The 22,080-nt window shown below is 33.6% G+C and overlaps 1 protein-coding gene across 1 annotated transcript in view; it reads right to left on the bottom strand.

Moving 5' to 3' along the window:
* The window catches only part of CDH19 (cadherin 19), a 45,689-nt gene extending 24,053 nt beyond the window's left edge, over positions 1–21,636 (bottom strand). The window contains exons 1-3 of the mRNA XM_090285071.1: positions 21,469–21,636; positions 6,646–6,942; positions 3,731–4,025 (exon numbers count right to left, since the gene is read on the bottom strand). Coding sequence (XP_090141197.1) covers positions 3,731–4,025; positions 6,646–6,834 — 484 coding nt within the window. The 5' untranslated portion in view covers positions 6,835–6,942; positions 21,469–21,636. The remainder of the gene's footprint in view (positions 1–3,730; positions 4,026–6,645; positions 6,943–21,468) is intronic.
* Between the last annotated feature and the right edge of the window lie 444 nt (positions 21,637–22,080).

Below are 22,080 nucleotides of genomic sequence, written 5' to 3'. Positions count from 1 at the left end.
AGTAAAAAGTAGTTATCTACCAAATTTGCTCTAGCTTATTGTATGCACCTACTAATGGTATTCTTTAAAAAAAGGATTGTGTGTTTACCACCCAAAGTTCACACAAACAATACAATATACATATGATGTATCACAGAATTATGCACTTGAAACCTATCTGTTATTAACCGATATCACCCCAATAAATTTATTTAAAATGGTGACAAAATTTAAAGTGTTTTAAAAAATCAGGGACACAGGGAAAGATGTTTCTAGAAAGAATCCAGAAATAAAATAGGTTGAAGCGTAACTGTCCCGGTTAAAAGTGGACATGGGGTCATACTACTTTAGAACACCTGTGACAATGCAAAATGACCTCTGGGAGGATGTGTATACAAGAGCGATAACCCCAGGACAGATATGTGTTATTGAATTGCCTCACCCTTAACTCCTACTATTCCATCTTAAGACACCATCCTGTAAGTAGAATTGGGTGGTTGATGGCAACTCTTAAAAACTTAAACTGGATAGATCCTTGAAATTGAGATAGAAAGGAATGTAAACCAGAAAGTGCCAAAAGTCTTCTGAGTGGACTCACATTAGCTGAATAGACATGTTGTTTGTCAATGCAAACCATTGCATTTGCTGTCTGAAATTTTTCTTAAGTCAATTTTTATCTATTCTGTTTTGTGTACAGAAGTTTAACTGCAAAAAAAATGTTCTCTCAGAATTACACAAATATAATATTCAATAGAATAATCCTGGGTTCTATTATCACATTCATAGTTGATAGTGTCTGCCAATATTACCCTTGAGAGACTTTTTCAAAAATGAATATTTAACATCAGTTTTATCTTCTTAGCTAGCTTCGGAGTCTTTAGAGCTTATTTTTTGCAAAATAACTTTATGAAAATAAATTTAAGATGATATTTGACTTCGCCTATTTTATCAGACACACTGAATTGCAAAATCATGTTGTTATATAGGTCACATAAAATGTAAACTGGTACCAAGTGCTTGAGAGAAAAATCATAGTTCAGCACTACCAGAATCTTCATTTGCTGACATACTTTTTCATTTGTTATGACACAGATAGAAAATTATAATGAAGTATGGTATGTTAATGTAAAGCATTTATTATGCATGAGGAACAACACATAAATTATGCTTTCTGTGATAATGTTAATAAATGTTGAAACTTATAAAACTCCACATAATTTTTGAAGGTTGCAAGTATTATTGACAGCATCAATTATATTCCTAACATTTTAGACCTATTTACCCATGGAGAGTAAAATTTGATGTAAGAATAGCATAACTCTGTCAATGCTGATTTATACAGATTTTAGTACAAACCAGAAGCATTACAAAGGACTGGAAGGTACTCATCCAAATGTTGTTTAATATTTTTAACAAAACTGTGAGAGATGGTGGTGTCGCATATTTCACCCAGAATGCTTTATCTTCTTATTTCTATGGGAGGCAGCGAAACATAAAAATGCAAAAGAGTAATAAATTTTGACACAAAGACTAGTTTAAATATCATGTAAGCAACAGAGAAGCCAGCACCCTGTGACAAGATCGTTATGTATGCAAAGTTTGCACTTATTACAATATACTATACAAACAGCATGCTATTAAAGTATAGCACGCTCGAACACCAAGATTTGAACTGTAGATTTCAAAATGACTCATTTATTTTTGTATGAAATGCTTTGGTTTTAAATTCAGTGCTAAAATATTAACCAACTTTTCTTAGAATGAAGATATGGACTGTCTAACAGAAAAGCTATTCTTGCTTGCAGTTTTAGTACACAGACACTTGGATTCATCTGTAACAAAGTTATTGAGAGGATGTGGACTTGTATAATGGTCAAATTCAAAGTAGTGCAAAGTAAATGATATTCTTTTGACCTACAGCCTGAATCTGTGATTTTGGCAACAAAAAAACAGACACAAGATATTAGATGATCTAGTAAAAATATAATTGTCAGAAATCAAATGCATGATGGGAATAATGGATCAGCTCGCTCCTTGATATTGAGAACTTATTTTATTAGTATAAGGAGTTTTAGTTATTTACTTGTATTGAGTGGCCCATCCTTACTGTGTTTATATTTGCAATGCAATTGCTTTACAACCTAGACCCTCCAAATGAAACTCAAGAAACAATTGTCATTTCGCTCCTGTCAAAGTAAATGTGCAAAGTAGTCTTTAAATAATTTTGCTTTTCTGTCCATAATCACCTGAAAAGTAGGTCATTATTATATTCTTGGGTTGCAGTTTTGACACCTCTGCTTTCAAAAATATGAGTGAATTTAAGTCAAATAAATTGGTCTTTATTTAATAAATAAATAATATTATATTTAAAAAGAACACAAAGAGCAATCCATCATAGTCTCCATCCCTTTCAATTCATATGTCCAAAGGCATGAGTTTCATAGGATCTAATTTTCATATTTGATGTATTTTAAGAAATAAAGGGTTTTATGTTTCTGAGAAATCTCTGCTATACGTTAATGCTTATTACCAGTCATGAAAAGAATAAAATATGTATAAAATGTACATGAACTGAATTTCATCTCCTTTTCATAGTCACTCTTCATTATGACATAGTTGTGCCATGTTAATAATAAATATTTTTAAAGTGAAGTTTTTTTTTGGCTTTATTGAGGTATACTTGACATGTAACATTAAATAAGTTTAAGATACAGCATGATGATTGATATACATATATATCGGGAAATGATCATCACAATAACATTAGTTAGGACCTCCAACACCTCATGTAATTACAATTTTGTTTTTGTGGTAAGAGCAGTTAGGATCTACCCTTTTAGCAACTTCCAAGCATATAATACATTACTGTTAACAATACCGTGCTAAGTATTACATCCCTAGAATCTAATCATCTTATAACTGGAAGTTTGTACCTTACTGGCTAATGAATCAAATGTTCAGGTAAAACAGATTTTGAACACGGAAACAAAATTTTAAATGACAATAACTGGATCACATTTAAGCTTACCACATGCTATGAATTGTGTAAATTAAATTGTATTACATATTATGTTATCAAAATGTTCTGACTCCATGAGTGAGTGCATAACTACACTATAATTTTTCCCCTACGGTGAAGACAATTCTGATTCCCAAGGTAGCCAATTCTTATATATTATGGAAAAGCACTCTAATCTACATGTATTATATTTAAAATATTTATAAAAGTAACACTAGATTTGGATTTTAAAAGGAACTTGGAAGCATATACAGCTTCACAGAGATATTCAACTAATTTATTTTGTGTTTAGTCTTCATGTTTCATGATTTTTTTGGTGCACAGAGAATTTATGTCTTATAAATTGACTTCTATTTTTTTCATGTGTATCTGTGAGGATGACCATTTTTCCTTTTTTGGATACGAAAGCATATTTTGTCTTGGAAAATAAAGTTTACATTGAAGAAACTAGTAAGTGAACAAGCTCAAGAATTATATAGATCACTCAAATAAGCATGCTTCAACTTTTCCCTATTGCTTTGAAGACTGAGAATATATTTTAACAAGACAAATAAGTTATCAACATTCACAAAATTTTAGTAGTTTCATTTTTCAAATATTTAACTTAACATGCTTGTAGAAGAGAGGACAAATGTACAATTTTCAAATAATTCACTTCCAAGGCATATGCTCGAGATCTTAAATCTGTTTTCATTGTTAATATATGTTTGATGTAAATTAATATTGTAATACCTTCTGGAGACATCTCTGGTACAATGGCCTCATAAGGTTCATCCAGGAATTTTGGTTCATTGTCATTGATATCCGTCACTCTGACGGAAAACTCCGACTCGGGTTCCACAGCCTTTCCAGTGGCGCCGTCTACTACCTTGGCTCTTAGAGTGTAGAGATCTCGTTCCTCTCTGTCAAGCTTCTGTACCACATATAAGGCACCTGTTTTTTCATCAATGACAAAAATACTTCCAGCTCCGTCTCCAAAAAGCTGATACAGGCAATTGTTGTTTCCATTGTCCAGATCAGATCTCAGCTGTAAGTGAAAAGAGGGATCACTTAAGCTTCCAAACATGTCCAAAGGAACAATTCGGTTGTAATGATTTTATTTTCCTGGCCATTTATTATTCCCCAAGTAAATAATTCTATATAATCCCTATATTATGTTAAATAAGGTATAATATTAAGATTAAATTCTATTCCCAAGCATATTCTACTCAATTCTCAAATATACCTGTTCTTAGTTTCTCATTACTTTCATTTTTTTAAAGCAAAATGAATCTATCACTCATAGTGTTAATTTTTCATTTTATATATAAAAACAAAGGTTATGATATAGGTACACTGTTTTTTTTTTCTTATCTAAAGTATTTTTACATAAAGAGAAAAGCCTGCTATAAATTCCTAATTATTGTGAACTTATGATTTTCTTGTATTATCTCTTATGAATATGCCATTCTTCAAAGTAAGAGCTTCTTTGAAAATTTACAATGTTAATCAAGAAATACAATCTTGAATTAATAACTTTTCTGATAGCTCAAGGTAAATGTATTATTCTATACTAATTAATACATTTTTCTATGTGATTGGGAAGGATATCTAAAGATATGTAAAATAACTAATTTTAATAATTGTAGTAATATGTTGAATATCATGGCTATGCAATAAAAGAAACAAATTGTTACTAGTAATAAAAAGATAAATAAAAAGTTCCAACTCTTTTAATTTACTAATCCTTCATTAGCATAAAATAAAAAGGAAGTCTCATGACCTAATAAGAAATTAAGGGAAATAAATATCCTCTCAAATAATATATCAAATGAAAGCAAGGCATGGCTCATGGTTTTCAAATATCATTTTGAAGTCATCTGAAAATTTAATTCAATATTTGAATGAAAGTAAGACAAATTTAGTAATAGATACATGCCTTTCAAGTATATTTAGAAGGTGACTGGCATAAATCAGTGGACTTGATCTTTTTAAAAACCAAGATTTAAGTAAAAAAAAGAAAGCAAAAAAATAAAATTGTTGAAAACCTGTCTCTTAATGTCACAAGATGCATAAGTTAAACATATTTCAATTCCATGGGTTCTAGTATTATAAAATTCCTATATTCCCATTCAAAAAATACCTCTTAATTAAGCAGTTATGGTCAATTTGGCAAATCAACATGACTTGAATTTTTTCCTTGATCGTGATTTCCAAACTTAATCACTTTTAACAAATAGATAAAAAGAAAGTTCTGTTGGCCATACCAGCTAGATTTTATTTTGACCAGCTATTCAATTACAAGCACCTAAACATGCATTATTAATCTCTTTTCAACGAGCTAGCTATATGTTATTTAAGCCTCGTGAGGGTTTTTAGAAGGAAAATATCTGATTGAATATTTTCATAAATATGTTTCCAGAATGAAAAAAAATAGGCTTAACCCATGGCTATGTGAAAGGGGAGAAAGAGAGGAGATTTGTGTAGAGAGCATCAAATTAAAAACTAGAAAAGGTGACAGGCAGCTGGGGAGGCAGTCCCGGGTCCCACTGCAGGGATCTGTCCTGCAGAACTCCACTCACCACGACCCCAAGCCAGTGTGACCCTGCCACCCCTTGCGTGAATGGAGAGCCTAAGGAGCTCCATGGAGCCCACTGGAAATGAGGTTAGAGGCACTCGGTTACAGAGCAGACACTTAATTATGGACCTCATTCATGGCTCTCTGCCTGTGATTGACCTGCAGTCAGCTTAGAAAATTAAAAAGGGAAGAGAAATATCACTTGCAGGCACACACAGTTTGAAATCTGTTCATTTGCCTGCCATCCTAAGCTAAGCATTTGGTTGAATGTACATTAGGATGATGGAATAGATGAGCTGCTATGGTATCTGGACATCATGCTAACTCTGGAGCTCTCCTGAAAGGGTTAGAACAAAGGAGTTCATGAATTTTGAGTGCTTCACCCTTTGGGCCCAATTAAATTTTAGTGCCAGTTAATTAGCGGTTAAACTTACTTCAGTCCATTCATCTAGAGAAAGAGCTTTACAGAAAAAGACATGATATTGTGATGACCTCTATTTAAAGAAAATCAAAGAATAATAAAAACCAAAAACATAAATAGAAAAATGTTCTTTCTCATAAAGGAAATTCTTCTAAAATATATTCTTATAAGAAAATGAAGATAATTATTCTTTATATGTCAACTTCACTAATCAGAAAAAAAAGTACACAGGTTCGTGAAGCTAGTTAACTGTAAAAGAATTTTGTATTAATCTGCTTCAGTAAAAATTAATGAGGGGTATATCAACATATACTTAGCATAACAGAATATCAGGCTAAATTCTATTGATAACATTATTGTTCTCAATGTAGTTGCTTAGACCCATTACCAAAAATAACACCATTATATTTCCAGATGTTGATGAGGAAGGCTGCCTTTTTATATGGGAGACTACGGAGCAATTGGAAAACCAAAGCTTTCCCTCTTCCTCAAGCTTTGGTGGCTACTTTGGCTGCTGACAAATCTGAAACAATTAATTATACTGGTATTTGAAGTTTTCTAGTGGTTCTCCTGGAAATTTTTAGAAATCATCCAACACCAAAACCACCTCAACTCATTTGTTTAGATCTACACACGCTACTTCCGGTACCATTTTCAGAAAATCAGTACCTGGCCAATGAAATTAGTGCTATTGATTTCCTCTTGTACAGTAAACGGGTTCCACACCCAGTCACGCTTCGCTCTCCAGTGAGATCCCCCTGGGTGCTGAATTTCCTCTGTTTTAGAGTTTTCCGTGGCAGTAAGGCAAGGCCAGAGGGGAATTCCCATCATAAAAGGCAGCAATAAGCAACAATTCATTCTGCTCCTCTGATTCCAGCCGATGCTCTTCAGAAGAAACAATACGTGGCAAACAAAAATGTGATGATCCTTTATAATCTTTTAAAATTCTTAGGTAACGTTCATGTCCTAAAGAACAAGAAACAAAACAAAATTTGACATTTTAAAAAATAACTCTACCTCACATAATTGCTGAGGAAAGGATACAACTTCTGCATCCATTTAAAAGGGAACAAAAGTACACATTTGATTTATTTTTCAATTACGCTACTTAATTATATCTTGTAGCTCAGCAATAACTTGAATAGAATAATTATAAATTTCTGCTCAGGCACTGTCCAGTTTCAACCATAGCCAAATCTGCCCGAAGACTGCAAAGATGTTCCGTCAGTCTCCTTGACTGATAGCTGACAATGAGATAGGCATTTTTTTAAAACCTGTTTACTTCTTCCATTTTATCTCAATTAAAAACAAAAACAAACAAACAATCCCGTTAAAGCAACAGTCAAACCAGCTGGAGAAAATGCGGTATGTCTTCATGTCTCCTCTTTTTCAATGAAAAGATGATTTTGTATACAATTTTCTAAACTATTGTTTATGTAGTATTAAGGAAATGAAAGGATAATTCACCTTTAAACCCAAAGCATTTAACAACCACTTATCCTGATGTTATAAAACACTCTGTGAATAAAAAGTAGGTGCATAATAGTTACCATTTTGTGCTATGAAAGATAGGAAATGAAATGTGTTTTTTTCTTTAAATCTTAAAGGAAGAATGTGATTTTTTAGAAAGTAAATACAAAATTATAGTGCCTGGGTAAAAATGGCTGAATGCTTTTAATATGTAAGACAGAAGATGAAACGTATCTTTAGTATATACTATTCAAACAAAAAACTTGAACCATGAAATCTTTCATTTAAAACTTCCCATTTACCTGGGACTGATCATACCAATTCTCTCTGAAATGATTTATAATCCTCACCTTTATATGTAAGTGAAAAGCTTTGCATGTTCCACACCTACATAAGCACCTCCATATAACCAAACTGGGTTTGCTTGTTTGAGATTCATGAAGAAGAACAATTTGGTCAAATCGACAATGGAGTTTAATGTCGTAATCAACAGCAAAAACAAAAAGCCATAGAGTTTCTATTTCTGTTAGGAGTGTTCAATATGATCTTGTTTTGATGGTTGTGTATTTTTGTACAACTCCTGTGAGACTTTTCAGGTGTTTGGCTCTTGCGAGGAAGAGCTGCAAAGTGCCTAATAAAGGAAGAACACACGGTCATCAGTGAAAATGCTGCAGTCCCTCTGGAATCCCTTCAAGTCAATGTGTTCTTTGGTATAAGTTTACTTCGCGAAGGTCATAAAGAAAGGCAGCAGATGTGAAACTTAAAGGTAAATTTCATCCTTACATTGACTTTTTGAGATTCAAGTAATGCATGTGGTTTAGAAATGATTAAATATGTATATTTCATAGCTAGTGAATAATGAATACATTTGGAATATGGAGTTTCCTTTATCAGAAGATATTTTTCATAAATTTAAGAACTTATCACTAACAGTAATATTAAGTAAACTTATAATGTTAGACGAATAAAATTTTTGTTAACTCTATATCAAGTTACTTTCATACATCAAGAAATAGAGAAAATAGTATAAGAAACACCTAGACACCATTATTCAACTTCAAAATTATCAAGGCTAGAACAATCTTATTTCATCTATGTACACATCCATTTTCTCATATTAAAATAAATTTCAAATATCATAGCATATTAACCATCCATTACACAGAGACACATACACACACTCTGGCACAGATGCTTAATATCTGGGTGTGTTTATCCATTTAAAGTCAAAATTGAATATTAAACATTAAGGACAAGTCTTTAATACAATCAAATATTTGACTAGTGTTCAAATTGAAATTTTTAAACATATTTGATTCAGGATTCAACTATGTCCATGACATGTGGTTTATTGATTCATTCCTTTCATTTCATTTAGTTCATAGGTTTTATCGCTCCAAAATTTAATTTCTCTTTTCATTTACAAGTTGGAGAGCATGATTTATCCTGTAGAGTTTTCCACAATAAGGACTTTGCTAACTATATCCACAGTGTGATTTAATACATTCATTTACTTTCTATAAATTAGTAGAGGCTTGACTAGATGCAATTTTAAGTATTTGTCAAAAATACTTATAGCTAATGCTCTATACCTCCTATTGCATGATATCTGGAGGCATAAAATACTTAGTTTTTTCACATTTTGTTTTTAGTGTTGAAGTTGTTGTTTCAAGATTCATTAGCAGATTCATGTATCATCAACTTCTTCATTTATTGTGAATTTCCTAGTCATCCTTTGTTTCAAAGTTTTATCAGTTATTGATGATTATTGCCTAAATTGACTATTTCATTGACCACATGGTGACACACAACAGAGAAATACAAATTCAAAAAGCACCAAAAGGAACTCCTGCAATTGAAAATATAATATCTGAAATGAAAACAAAATTTACTGGATGGTTTTAACAAAAGCTTGAACACTACAGAAGAAAATATATTGGTTTTGATGAGTGTTTAATAGAAATTATTCAAACCAAAGTACAGAGCTAAAGTATAATAGTAAAAATAATTTTAATAATACATTTAATTACTGGAACAATCTCAAGTGGCATAATAAATATCTAATTTAAATCTCAAAAAGAAGAAAGAGAGAGATTGAGAAAAATGGTCAATTGTTTCTCATTTGTGGAACAATATCACACCTGAAAAAGACTCTCGACAAACATGAAGCAAAAGAAAAAAAGTTAAAAAATAGTATGTTATTTTAGAATTACTAAAATAAAATGTAAAGAGTAAATAACAAAACCTCACCAGAAAAATAAGCAGCAAGAAGATCCAATAAGTGTTCATTGCAAATCATGCAAGATTGATAGAATGATATACATAGAATTCTGAGAGAAAAATATTTAACCTATAATTACAACCTTCAAAAGAAGGGCAATGTAATGCAAAGTAGAAAAATTAATTAATAGCATAAGTGAACTCTGAAAATATTAAGAAAAATATTTTCAGAATTAAGGACACATGAATCTACATAAGGCAATAAAATTAGATGGAAATATAAAATATACTGGTAAATGTAAATGTTATTTCGTTCTATTAGTCATTCATCGGCAGCCATCCGTCTCGAGAGACGATGGTGTAGCTTCTTAAGAGTCTATCTGCACCGCCGAGAATGGCTGTGCAGTCCGACTCGGGAGTGACACGGTATCTGTCTCCTCCCGTGTTGAATCGACATCTTGCGATGACGCTGGAGTGTCCTCTCCAGTGAAGCTGAAGCTACAGAGCCTGGGCAGGGTGATATGGAGGGTCTGCTGTTGCCCATGCAGCAGACCCCGTTCTATTAGTATTTCTATAGTAATTTTACTGTTTATGCATTAATAACACCGTGTTGCAAGATGTATAGCGTATGAAGAAGTAACATCCATAATGAGGGCAGTCCAAACAGCAAGACGTGGAAATAATGGCATCACGTAACAGTAATTCGGCTGTTGTGACAAAGTACCAATATGCACCCAAATGAACTATTGATGCACACAGTTGTATCTCAGAGTAATTACGCTGGGTGAAAGAAGCTGGACGAGCAGTGCATTTATGTTTCCATTAATATACCATTCCTACCACGTAAGCCTACCACAGTGACAGAAAGCAGATCGGTACCCGGGAGAGAAGGGAGATGAGGACGGGCCAGGAAGGATGGCCAGGCTCATGAGGAAGCATGGCCAGTTGATGGCTCTGCCCTGTATCTTGACTGAGATGATGGTCTCACCGAAGTGAAAAGATGTTTGATCTATAAACTAACAGTTTTTATTCTTTTAAACTTGATGAAGCTTTCAAGTTTGTCCACTTGGGAGCAAATAGAAATCAAATTAATTGGGAAAAACATATATGAAAAAAGAAAGTTCATATTAGGGTACTATATAATATCAATTATAGTAGTGTTTCAAAAAAAATCAGAAGGTGATGTCCTATGAGATTATTGCCATAAATAGATTTTGTAAAATAAGCCTAGGTAAAGAAAAAAGCTATACAAAATTTATCATAATAATTACCAAGATAGTAGAGAGAGAAAGTGGTCCAAAGTTTGAGGTTTAGAAATACCTGTGACATTTTTCTCCCTCTGAAACAATCTAAAGTATATATGTTACATAATGATACTCATTAAATCCAGGTGACTGTTCTACCATGTGTTATAGTTTTCAGGTATGTGTATGGTTGAAATATTTTACAAACTAAAAATAAAAGTCAAATATAATTTTATAATTCTAGATCATAATAAAACAGATATGCATCTCTTCTCATTTGAACTTCTCTGTATAAAAATACAAAAGTGAAATAGTAGCAGTAACAATGTCTGAATAATGAAATAATGTGGTTTTGTTTATACTTTTCCACCTTCTCAATTTTCTATAATGGTCAGAAAAAATACTCTTCTATTTCAGGGCAAGAGAAGGCCTTTCAGATAATAGTCTACTTGTGATTGAAGCATGTTGGCAGCTGTCACCAGTACCCGGCTGAGAAATACTCAGTGCTGAGACCAGGCTAATAAGGAAAAATGCAATCAATTAGTATTCTGAAATGGTCCCCAGAGAAACAAGCGGTGACATTTTTGCCCTACATCTGCAAACCTGGTTATATTTCCCAATCAGATTATCACTTAAACAAAAACCCTCATATTATTCTAATATGGAAAAAGAAAATCATGATAATACCCTCTCATGTTAGTGTATTTAGATTTAATCTCATTGCCAGAATCTAGGTACACTTATTTATAGTTAGTAAATAAAATGTAAAGTACGGTATACTTCAAAATCTATCATGTATAATATTAAAATGGCACTGATATTAACATATCACATAAGATGTATTTTACTAACATTTAAATAATATTATTTTAATAAGCATCATTATGTCCAAGTAGAATCATAAGATTTTATTATTGAAAAATGTAATTCATCTATTGTATTACATTCACATATGAAGGAATATCTAGAAATTTTAAGGGACCTTCCCAGTACCAAGTAGTTATTTAACAGTAAAGTTAGGACTGGAAACCTAAGAGTAAGGGCATAGAGCAAACACTGTATTCTATGCTTTACTGAACGAAAGAAAGAAAATTCATAGTTACCTAACATCATGCCTAATATCTGTCACCATCAGGTCACCTTTAGAACTTAAATAAAGATGCATAAATTGCATTATAGTGTTTGGACAAGTCTTGACATTAGACATTACAAATGTTTTCATTACCCCATTTTAAGATACCTCCGGCTCACTTATTCTAAAGATTTGTGAGGCAGATTAAAAATAGTCAGAATGATGGATTTGATCATTGCCTGGGGGGAGGGAAACGTTGACGCTGGGGAAATGTGGGTGGGATACATATAGGAGCTTAATGCTCTTTGCGATCTCTTAAAAAATCAGAGGGGCCTTGGCAGCCTCATGGAGTGACACTCTCCTTAAGTACGTTGACATGGCTTTCTCAGAACTGTTAGGAAACATGGAAAGAAATGCACGTGGATGCAGCCCGCGCGCACAAGGGAGAAGGGAGCGGCACTCTGAACCCCAAATCGTAATGATCCACGTGCCAACCCTTTTGCCCTGGACCTAGAATATACAAGATTGTACTTTGTCCCATTTATGAACTCTCATTAAAAGGTACATATTAACTGACGCAAATAAAAGCTGTGTGCTACAGATAAAGCGATGGGCAGACGTCAGGATGCCTGTCTAGGGACGACTCGAGCCTCCTCGGACGGTACAGCCTTCTCAGTCACTGTGTGGTGCCCTAAGACAGGGACCGGCAAAGGCCATTGCGTGCCGGGACTGGCCGTTGTGAACTCGACTTCTACCAGGGAAGAGAGCTGTCTTTTCGTGAACACCACATCGAGAGCGCTCGGCATTGACAAGACTGAGCCCAAGTGCACAAAACATTCTAGAATGAAAAGAGACAGAGTCCAGCTGATGAAGTACACGCTGACAAAATCTCATTTAAAAAGTCCGCATCCCACTTTCTCCTCTCTTCCGCAAGCTACCAAAACGTGGTTTCTCCTTATTATTTCAAAGCTAAACCTTGGTAGGCCTCTGTACTGAAGAGTTGTCTAAAACTCCTTTTGGACCCTATTCCTCATTATATGTTGTGAATGTAATTAATGTGTATAAAACTTAATTACACCTTTGCCATTTCGTAATCTAGTATTAATTCAGCCATTACATGTCCATAGGCTATTTCTTACTCTTATTTTCCTGTGTGATTGCAGTCAAACCTGGAAAATAATTTTTTGTATAAAAATCCCTTTTTCCCCTTAATGTTCTTTTAAAGTTAAGGAACAAGGACAAATAAGTCAATGCTTTATTTCTAAGATCTAGAACATTATTCTAATGTGACTTATATTATTTAAGGAGGTAAACCCACGTATATCTGTCTATATTTTTATTTGCATTGTATAATTTAAAAACACTGAAAATTCCCTGACTAACTTAAATCTATTCATTTGGAGAAGACACATAAGATTGTTCTCACAGTTCACAAGGAAACAAGTAAATAAAAACAAATTTCAAAATTCAAGTTCACCTTACGTTATTCAGTCATTGAATGTCATGCTGTAAACTCGCTTTATGATCTGAGAATACAGCTGTAACACTTTCTTAGGTAAAAAATAAAAAAAAGAGAAATTAAATACATTTAAAATGATTTCGCTCATTTAAGGAAAGAAGTAGACAAACGCAGAGAAGGTGTGGAGAATTATGTTCTCATGTGCACACAGAAATCATCACTGAACTGAGGAATTATAAATGGATTTACATTGCCCTCATGTGTACTTCTGCATTTTACTATTTATTAGATTAATACACATATACCTAATTTTATAATAAATTATGAAGCTATTTTACATAAATATTAGCACCATAATTAAGATCAAGAGATTTCTCTTGATTGACTGGGTTCTTCTATAAAGGCAGCTTGGTGAGCTCAGCAGCGCCACCACCCGGCAGCGAGGGTAATTGAAGGAGGGGAACAGTCGCCACCCCCTGGTTCCATTACTTTGGGCAGTTGACCCAACCTCAATGATCTCCTGTGAGCAGTGAGGCTAATAATATTGCCTATACCACCGGGTTGTTATCTTGATTAAGTGAGACAATGCATCCAGGATACTGTCTGACACATACTAAGTGTTCTATGTTTTAAACTAACTGTAAAAATACCTATCCCTAAGTTAGGTGGTAAAGATCCGACCCTTTCTGTTCTTCTAAACTTATAAATATTCAACTGCTGGTATTTCTGCAAACAACGCACACACATGTAAAACTTTATATATGACTATTATAAAAATAGCATCGGATGCATTATCTCTGATGCATGTGTCCGACATGGGTTTTCAAATGATTCGAATGCCGTTATATTTTTTCCAACCACGGCTAAATGACTATGACAAATACAAATTTCCATGCTTGAAACAATATGTGATATTTCATGGGCATATATAGGCTGAAAATGATCCCAGTGTGACTCAGAACAACTATGTTTTCAAAGAAGACTAATTATGACTTAACGAATGAAAATATTATAGTCTACGCAGTTATACCATTTGTAAGTGGATCTAATTAGAACTTGTCTTTTCTATGACCTCTTCTTGGTTACATAAAGATAATTATTCCATCTGTGAAAACTTATAAAAATATAATGTCTTCTGGAAGGCTGTGGGAAGCTGCGCACAGCTCAGCTACATGAGCTTCTCGTGGGGAAGAGGAGAATGGCAATTAAGGTAGTGCCTCCATCGTTGGCAAACCATCGAGGAGGCCGGAACAGAATAACATTTCGGGGACTTCATGATGTTTGGAAAGTTCCACAGCTCACGTTGAAAAAAAGGGGAAAAAAGCTCTAAAATTATGGTTTCTAAGATGGCCCTTAAAAAGAAAAGAGGAAACCCCTATCTTCCTCAATTTTAAGAAGCAGGTCCAACTTCTTATACTGGGATCTGATGCCAGTTATTACAGGGAAAGTAGAGAGTCTTTTCCTGTCTCCCTTTTCATTTGAAGGATTATTTATAAAATGAGAAAATGAAGGTCTTAAAACATCTATGAACAATCCCCATTCATTCCTTAAGCGTCTTTATGATTCCTTATACAGGAATAGCATGGATGGTTGCTAGCTGGGTGTAGACTATATTTTGAAGTCTAATTTTTTTAAAAATGTTATAGACAACGACTTGATATTCATTACAAAGACGGTACTCTGTGTTGCATGGCTCTATTTAAAATCTTGTCTAGTTAAGCACAGAAACAAGGATGTTTAATGGGACAAGTTTTAGTTGTTTCAAACGAAATGTTACATGTTTCAGTTGACATATCTTGGAGAGTCTGTATTACCTATTGTCTCATTTTCCTCCCGATGTCTACCTTTATATTTAATTTATATTCATTTTTATTTTAATTAGTTGCAATATGATTTTAGTTGTCAATGGAATAATTTGAGTCTTCTACTCTGTGCTTAAAAACATCAATGATTCCAGGACACTGAAATGGTTGTTCTGTTGCTCCCTCCCTGTGACCTTGGATCCCTGATGGTTTATTGCCATCCTTCCTGAGGGTGCTGATGCTCCCCAGCACTCAGACTCATCATGGTCCCCAGAAAGAGTAACGGGTGTAAGAGAAAAATGAAAAACTGGAAACAGAGTGCACAAAACTTGATGATCCACTGGATTTCAGGAAAGCTTGCCCATGTAGGGAATGTCAACGGTAGATTTGGAAATACTTAGGTTAAGATAACGGCAAACAACACCGGCAAAATTCCTAAGTGGGCACTTGGTGATTCCAGACCCAGAGAACTGTAATTGTTATCATTATAACTTTCCTTCCACCCCATCGCTCTAAGAAAAGCTTGGCTTTAATTCTGTAGGGTTTCGTAAACTATCCCTAAACTCTGGATAATTAATAAGCAGAAATAGATGTGACTGAGATATGAAATAAGAGTTAAAAAGAACTAAAATAGTTTAGTCCCTGTGGAAGAAATACTATTATTTACCAATATCCCTTTTTCAATTGGGCAGATTGATGGGACAAGTTTTTCTACTGAAATACGAATAAACATGATGTCTATCAGTTCAGAACTGAAGCCAGGAAAGGCCTCTGAGTAATTCTTTCGTCTTATCCCTCCCCTGTTGGGCAGCCGAGAACGTAGTTATGAGAAGGTGGAGCCTCAGTCAAGCTTGGGCTACTGACTGACTCTGGGGAGCTGGTGCTGCACCCCCACTGACCCCCCATTACAAATTGAGGTAGGAGCTTACTGGGAGTTTGACAGTTACTTGGTTCCATAGCCCAGCCCTCCAATAAAATCACCCACTTTATTCCTGGCACTGACATAGATAGCTCATGTGTTCTCTTGTTAATCTTCCTTGTAATTCAATGAGATATTAATTATTAACCTCCTTTTAAAAAGAGAAGAAAAAAAGATCCAAGTGAGCTTATATAAACTAATGGGAGAAAGGGAAGCCCGAAGGCCAGCGATAAGCAATAGCTGGAATACCTCCTTTCAGAAGAGACAGAAATGTCTAACCTGAAAGAATCCAAGATGTTGAATAGGGTTAGCATTGGGAAAAAATAGAAGGTGCCCAGGGACAAGTTCATTTGCATATTAATTTCAAAACATTGTTTCAAACAGCAGACCAGGTTATTTCTAAGTTAAGATATTAAGGCTACAAATGTCCACAGCCTGTGGAATTCAGAGACTTCCTTCCTCGGTCCACGTCCAGTCTTGCTTTCTCTAGTTCAGCCCAGTACTGATTTTCCTAGGCTATTTTCTCCACCGTATTAGGTACTAAATTGGCTCTTCTGCCATTTCTTCACAATTTTCAAAGCAAATGCTTAAAGTCTTTTCTCCTGAGTTTTCTTTTCCCTGTCATTTCACAATTTGTCTGGTGCATTCAGAGTCACATGTATTTCCTATGCATGTATTACCAGGATAACATACATGCACACCCACAGTGGGTGAAATATTGAAATCGGCTATGGTTATGCCATTAAAAATTAAAACAAAAGTTCTTCCTATGTTCAGAGTTACAATGAAAAAAATGTTTAAAATTAAAATTAGATATAAAGACATTTAATTTCCTAGATAGTAACCAATTTTAGACTTTTTTCCTTGAGGTACATAGCATATTCCTTTTCTTTTCCTTAGGTAATTTGTTGAAGTATTAATTTTCTATTTTATTTTGGAGTTACAGAGAGACAAAGAGAGAGACATACATTCATCCTGTTGGCATTTCCAGATGGCAAGCAGAAAAATATTTTTTTGTTGACTAGTTCCCTTGTGTGCTAATAATTAACACCTAAAATAGCAGTACTTAATAGCTGAAAATAAGAAAAGCGGATGTTAAAAATTTTACATTAAATGAATTGTTTTATTTGGTGAATAATTATAAAGATGGAAGGAAGTTAAGAGTAGTAAATAAAAAAGATGCAGCTGAAGATGATGCTACAGTCCCACATTCATAAGATAGTAGCTACAGGTCCAAAGGTCTCAAAAAGTATTTTAAGAAACATAGAACACATTTAAATCCCCTTGACATGAATGACAGGCTTTTATAGTAAATAAATTCCTACTCTATATACCCAAGATAAAAAAGTTGGGCACAACACTTTAATTCCAAATATAATGTACATAAAAATAAAAGACAGGTTTTAAATCTAGAAAACAGTAAAAGTACACCTCCAAGAGATAAGATAGGTTAAAAATACATATAAATTTATGGAAGGAAAACTACCATAAATATATGTAAGATAAGAATGGATTTAAACAGGAAGCAAGAGCATCTTTTTTAAGTTTCTGATTACTTTGTAATTAATGCCAGAGAGAGTAAATTTTTTTTTAAGTGTTTAAATGTAGAAGCATTCGGTATAATGTGGATGAATGACAATTATTAAGTAAATTTTATCTTTTATCTTAAAAATTTGGGGTATATGGACTATGAGCCACTTCAACTTGTCCATGGGTAGGGAGAGTTAATGTATTCTGAGGAAAGAAATGATATTTTCATATGAAATAATTTCTCACCTAGTTTACTAATCTGGCATCCATAACATCATTTTTTTATTATATGTAGAAGTCAGCTAATTAATATCTTATCAAGATTTGTAATAATTAAGTCAGGTATATATAGCCTGAACATGTTTTCCTTGTTTAGTCTCTACAAAACAAAATTCAATATCTTTATAATATAATTTCACGTAACCTCATACAAATTATACCTATGAGTTAAGAGCTGTGTGTTTTAAACATTATTTAAAATTTATATATACATATATAAAATTACATTTATATAAGCAACTCTATTAAATGCACATGTTATAAAAAGATATAGCATTTTAATGTGGTTGTAAATTATTAAACGAGTAAATATGTAAATCTGAAATGTGTCCTTAGACAAAAATATAGACACATATATGTAAATGCATGTATGTGTTCATGCAAATGCATATGCTTATTTATTATTAAACAAGACATTTGGAATCAAATCCTGATGTGCCTATAGAATTGGCATTTTCTATAGACATTAGATAAAAGAGAAAATACACAGGCAAGGAAAATTTAATATCTTAGAGAGCCCCTAAGATGAAAGTCTCTTAGAAGGAAGGTCATATCCAATTGAAAAGTGATATTATGGTCCCTTTAGTTTTCATCTGTCACTATGGGAAAGAGTTATATTTTGCTTTACTGGATCAAGGGCAATTTCAAGCACCATCAAGAAGTATTTGTTTAATAACAAACAACTATACCATTAAAACTCAAATAAAAGATGCATCTCTATTCTCTTTATTGTTTTTAGTGTTCTGATTATAGTCCATGTTTGCCTTTGAATTTTGGTCATATTATCTTTTTTATCAAAGGATGGCATAATCTCCACTAGAGATTTTTAAGTAGATGGTAAACTCTTGGAAACAATTCAGGTGTAATTCAACTTAAAAGCAGAAAACATGGTGGCATTTTTCTCTTTTAAAATTTATGTATAACTTACTCATTTTCATGAGGATGACATTTCTAAATTTTTGCACTTAGAGAAAATAACTTAGGTTATTTTAAGCCATAACTGATATGTCAAAATTATTTCCACTTCCACATACTGGTCTGCAGATTTACAAATGATCCTTTATCATCAAGTTCTCTGAATGAAGGAACATAAAAATGCAGATGTACTAATCCTGTATGTTGATGTCACTGTCCTATAATGACATTAACATTTTTTATTTTATTGAGGCTCCATTGGTTTATACCATTATATACGTCTCAGGTGTGCTACTGTGTGCTCACCACCCAAAGTCTAGTTGCCATCTGTCACCATACAATTGATCCCCTTTGCCCACTTTGTCCTCTCCCCCTCTTGCCTGCCGGTAACCACTAATCTGTCGCCTGCATCTCTGGGTTTGCTTTTCATGGACTTGGTATGGCAAAGCAGAGTCTCTGGAAACCACACTTGGCTTTAACATTACGACATTCTTTGGTGATTGTGAATGTCTTTTATTGAGTAATCCGTGCAACCAGTTTCTGACAAGAGCTCTTCTGCTTTACCAGAGCTGAAACTGGTGCTCAATCCACTGAGCCGCACCAGCCAGAATGTGGAGTTTTTAAAAAACATGTCAGACTTCCTTCTGGTCACTGGTAAAAGTCACTCATTTCTCAGATCTGTGAGCTGTCAGCAGCATTGCCAGAAAGAAGGATTCACGTGGGGTTATTAAATTACGTAGTTTTGTGTTTCGTCCTCAATCGGATATGCCACAGCAAAGACACAGGTCTTCAAAGATCATGGATATCAAAGGCAACCATCATGACAAGGAAATGCAATGTTCCTTTTCCTAACACTCAGCAGCATGGTTCTCAAACATGAGGTCGGTGGCATTAAAACCCAATCTAAACAAAGGTAGGTGACAAGAACAGCATGTCCTTTTAAACTGTAAAACATGTTAAATATTCTATAGCACCTGAAATGTAGCATAATATTTAAGAGCGTGAGTGGCAAAAAATTAAGCATCAATTTATATTGTTAAATAGGCTTATTATAAAAGAACAGTAATAATTCTTAGGAATACACAGGAGGCATATAAAAAAACAAGATATGAGATGACTTCTAGATTTCATAAGCTGGTTATTTACTTAAAAATGAATAATTCTAGACTTTCAATTTTGTAATGTCTGTTCCTTCTTGAAAATATTTTATTGGTTGAAAAATGTGGAAAATATGCAGCTTATATAGAAATTTAAATATTTAAAGTATTTTAAACTATAGTTGACATACAATATTACATTAGTAAGTTACTATGATTTTATTGACTATATTCCCTATACTTTACAATATACCCCAGTTACTTATTTTATAATTGAAAGTTTATAATTCTTAATCCCCTTCAGCTTTTTCAAACAATTATAAGCATGTATATTTGCATATTTATCATACTTAAACATCTAATGTCTTTAGAATTTTAATAAATATTACATGAACTTATATTATTTTATTATAATAATTGATATCACAAATATACCCAAACTCTATATATTATAAATTTGCAAATATTTTATATGAATAGCCTCTTCTGTACAGACATAGAAATTCAAAGAAATGAATTCATAGACCTAAAGTATAAATTTATATACTCTAAAGGAAAACTTTACCATTCTATTTAGATATTTTTGTTGTTTACCTCTTCATGTTCTAGATTTACCAAATTCCTTTTGCAATATTTCATTGAAATATTTTATTAAAATTAGTAATCCAATTAAAGTAATTTTCAACAAATTAAAATAGAAACAATATTAAATGTCTTTCAAATTTTGCACTTTCATAATATACAAGTTTATGTATTTCATATTTGATAAATTGGCCTTTTTGTTATATGTAACTCATGTAATATATTGTAAATTAATAGGTATACATGTTTGACTATATATGTGTTTATATTCATGATGTACTTAGTAGTTTAGTTTTATTAGTATTATTATAACATTCTTAATTAAGCTTTTCGTTTTAAGAATTTTCAAATGTCACTAGAAACTTTGATAGCGAAGAAGAAAATTAAATAATTGTGTATAAGATTTGGTAATAGATTGTTCTTCAAAGAAACATTTAGTTTTATTCAGATATGCAGAAAGTTCTGTACTTACATCACTTAAATATAAATAATTCATTATATTAAGCGAGTTAATATTAGTTCTCATAGTTTTAAGGTTGACAACTTTACTGTAAGGATTATCTGACAGTCCAGAGGTAAACACGTGATAAATTTAAAAAACAAAATCATAGAGAAGCAAAAGGATCCAATAGCGATATACACCTCCCAGAAATAATGTTTTAAACATTCTAGATATAAGCAAATTTTTGGTTCTCAGCCTGAATGGCAATGATGGCAAATTGTTCTCATGCACATTTGTCTTAGAGAGAGTTGAATGAGCATGTTGTAGTTTTAAAAATTTAGAGTTTTTTCTTTCCTATGAAGTGCAAACTAGTAAAGAGCTTTTCAAAGTCCTTTCTGGCCCTGTATTCACTAAGAAATAATTCTTATAGTTCAACGTACGCCTGATTCTCTCATTCTTACCTGTGTCTCTTCAACTTCTAGGAATTCTGAGGAAAGTGAAATTCTGAATTCGTGCTAAACCCATGAGGAGGGGTGGAAGAGATGGTTCTGATGTGGCTTCTCTGGCTTCTCATGCAACCTGCCTGAGTCACATTGCTCTGGGCTGGAGCTTTAAGGACCACGACACTCCGTTTGTCACTGCTGACGAACGCTATTTTGGGTTCGCTGAGTAAAGCCACGAACACTGCGCCCTTTGTGTAAAATATCACAGGGCCACCCGGTGTCCGCGCCCAGTCTGGGATTGAAATGCAGCCAGCTCCAGCGAGCAGGATGAACTGACCGTGTTTTTTTCCCTTTTCCTAACAACGAGCAAAAATAAAATAGGAATCAAGTCCTTATGGCCTTGAGGTGATAAAGAGAGGATTCAACGGATGTAAGAGAATTCGCAAGTGGAAAGGACGCGCCCTCTGCTCGGGAGCGAGCTGAGGAAACAGATGACCGATTTAAAGGAAGCACAAAAGTTACTAAAAAGAGGAGCTTTCCCACTGTCTGCGCCTCCTGGCTGCTTCTGAATTCGGCCTTTCTGCGCAGGAATCGGGCGAAGTGCACAGAGAGAAGTCCGTGTCCCCTTCT

This window comes from Furipterus horrens, unplaced genomic scaffold (assembly GCF_987537825.1).
Source record: "Furipterus horrens unplaced genomic scaffold, mFurHor1.1.pri manual_scaffold_8, whole genome shotgun sequence".
In the NCBI taxonomy this organism is placed as follows: domain Eukaryota; kingdom Metazoa; phylum Chordata; class Mammalia; order Chiroptera; family Furipteridae; genus Furipterus; species Furipterus horrens.
Note: the sequence above shows the minus strand (reverse complement) of the source record. Positions and strands in the feature narration are given on the sequence as shown.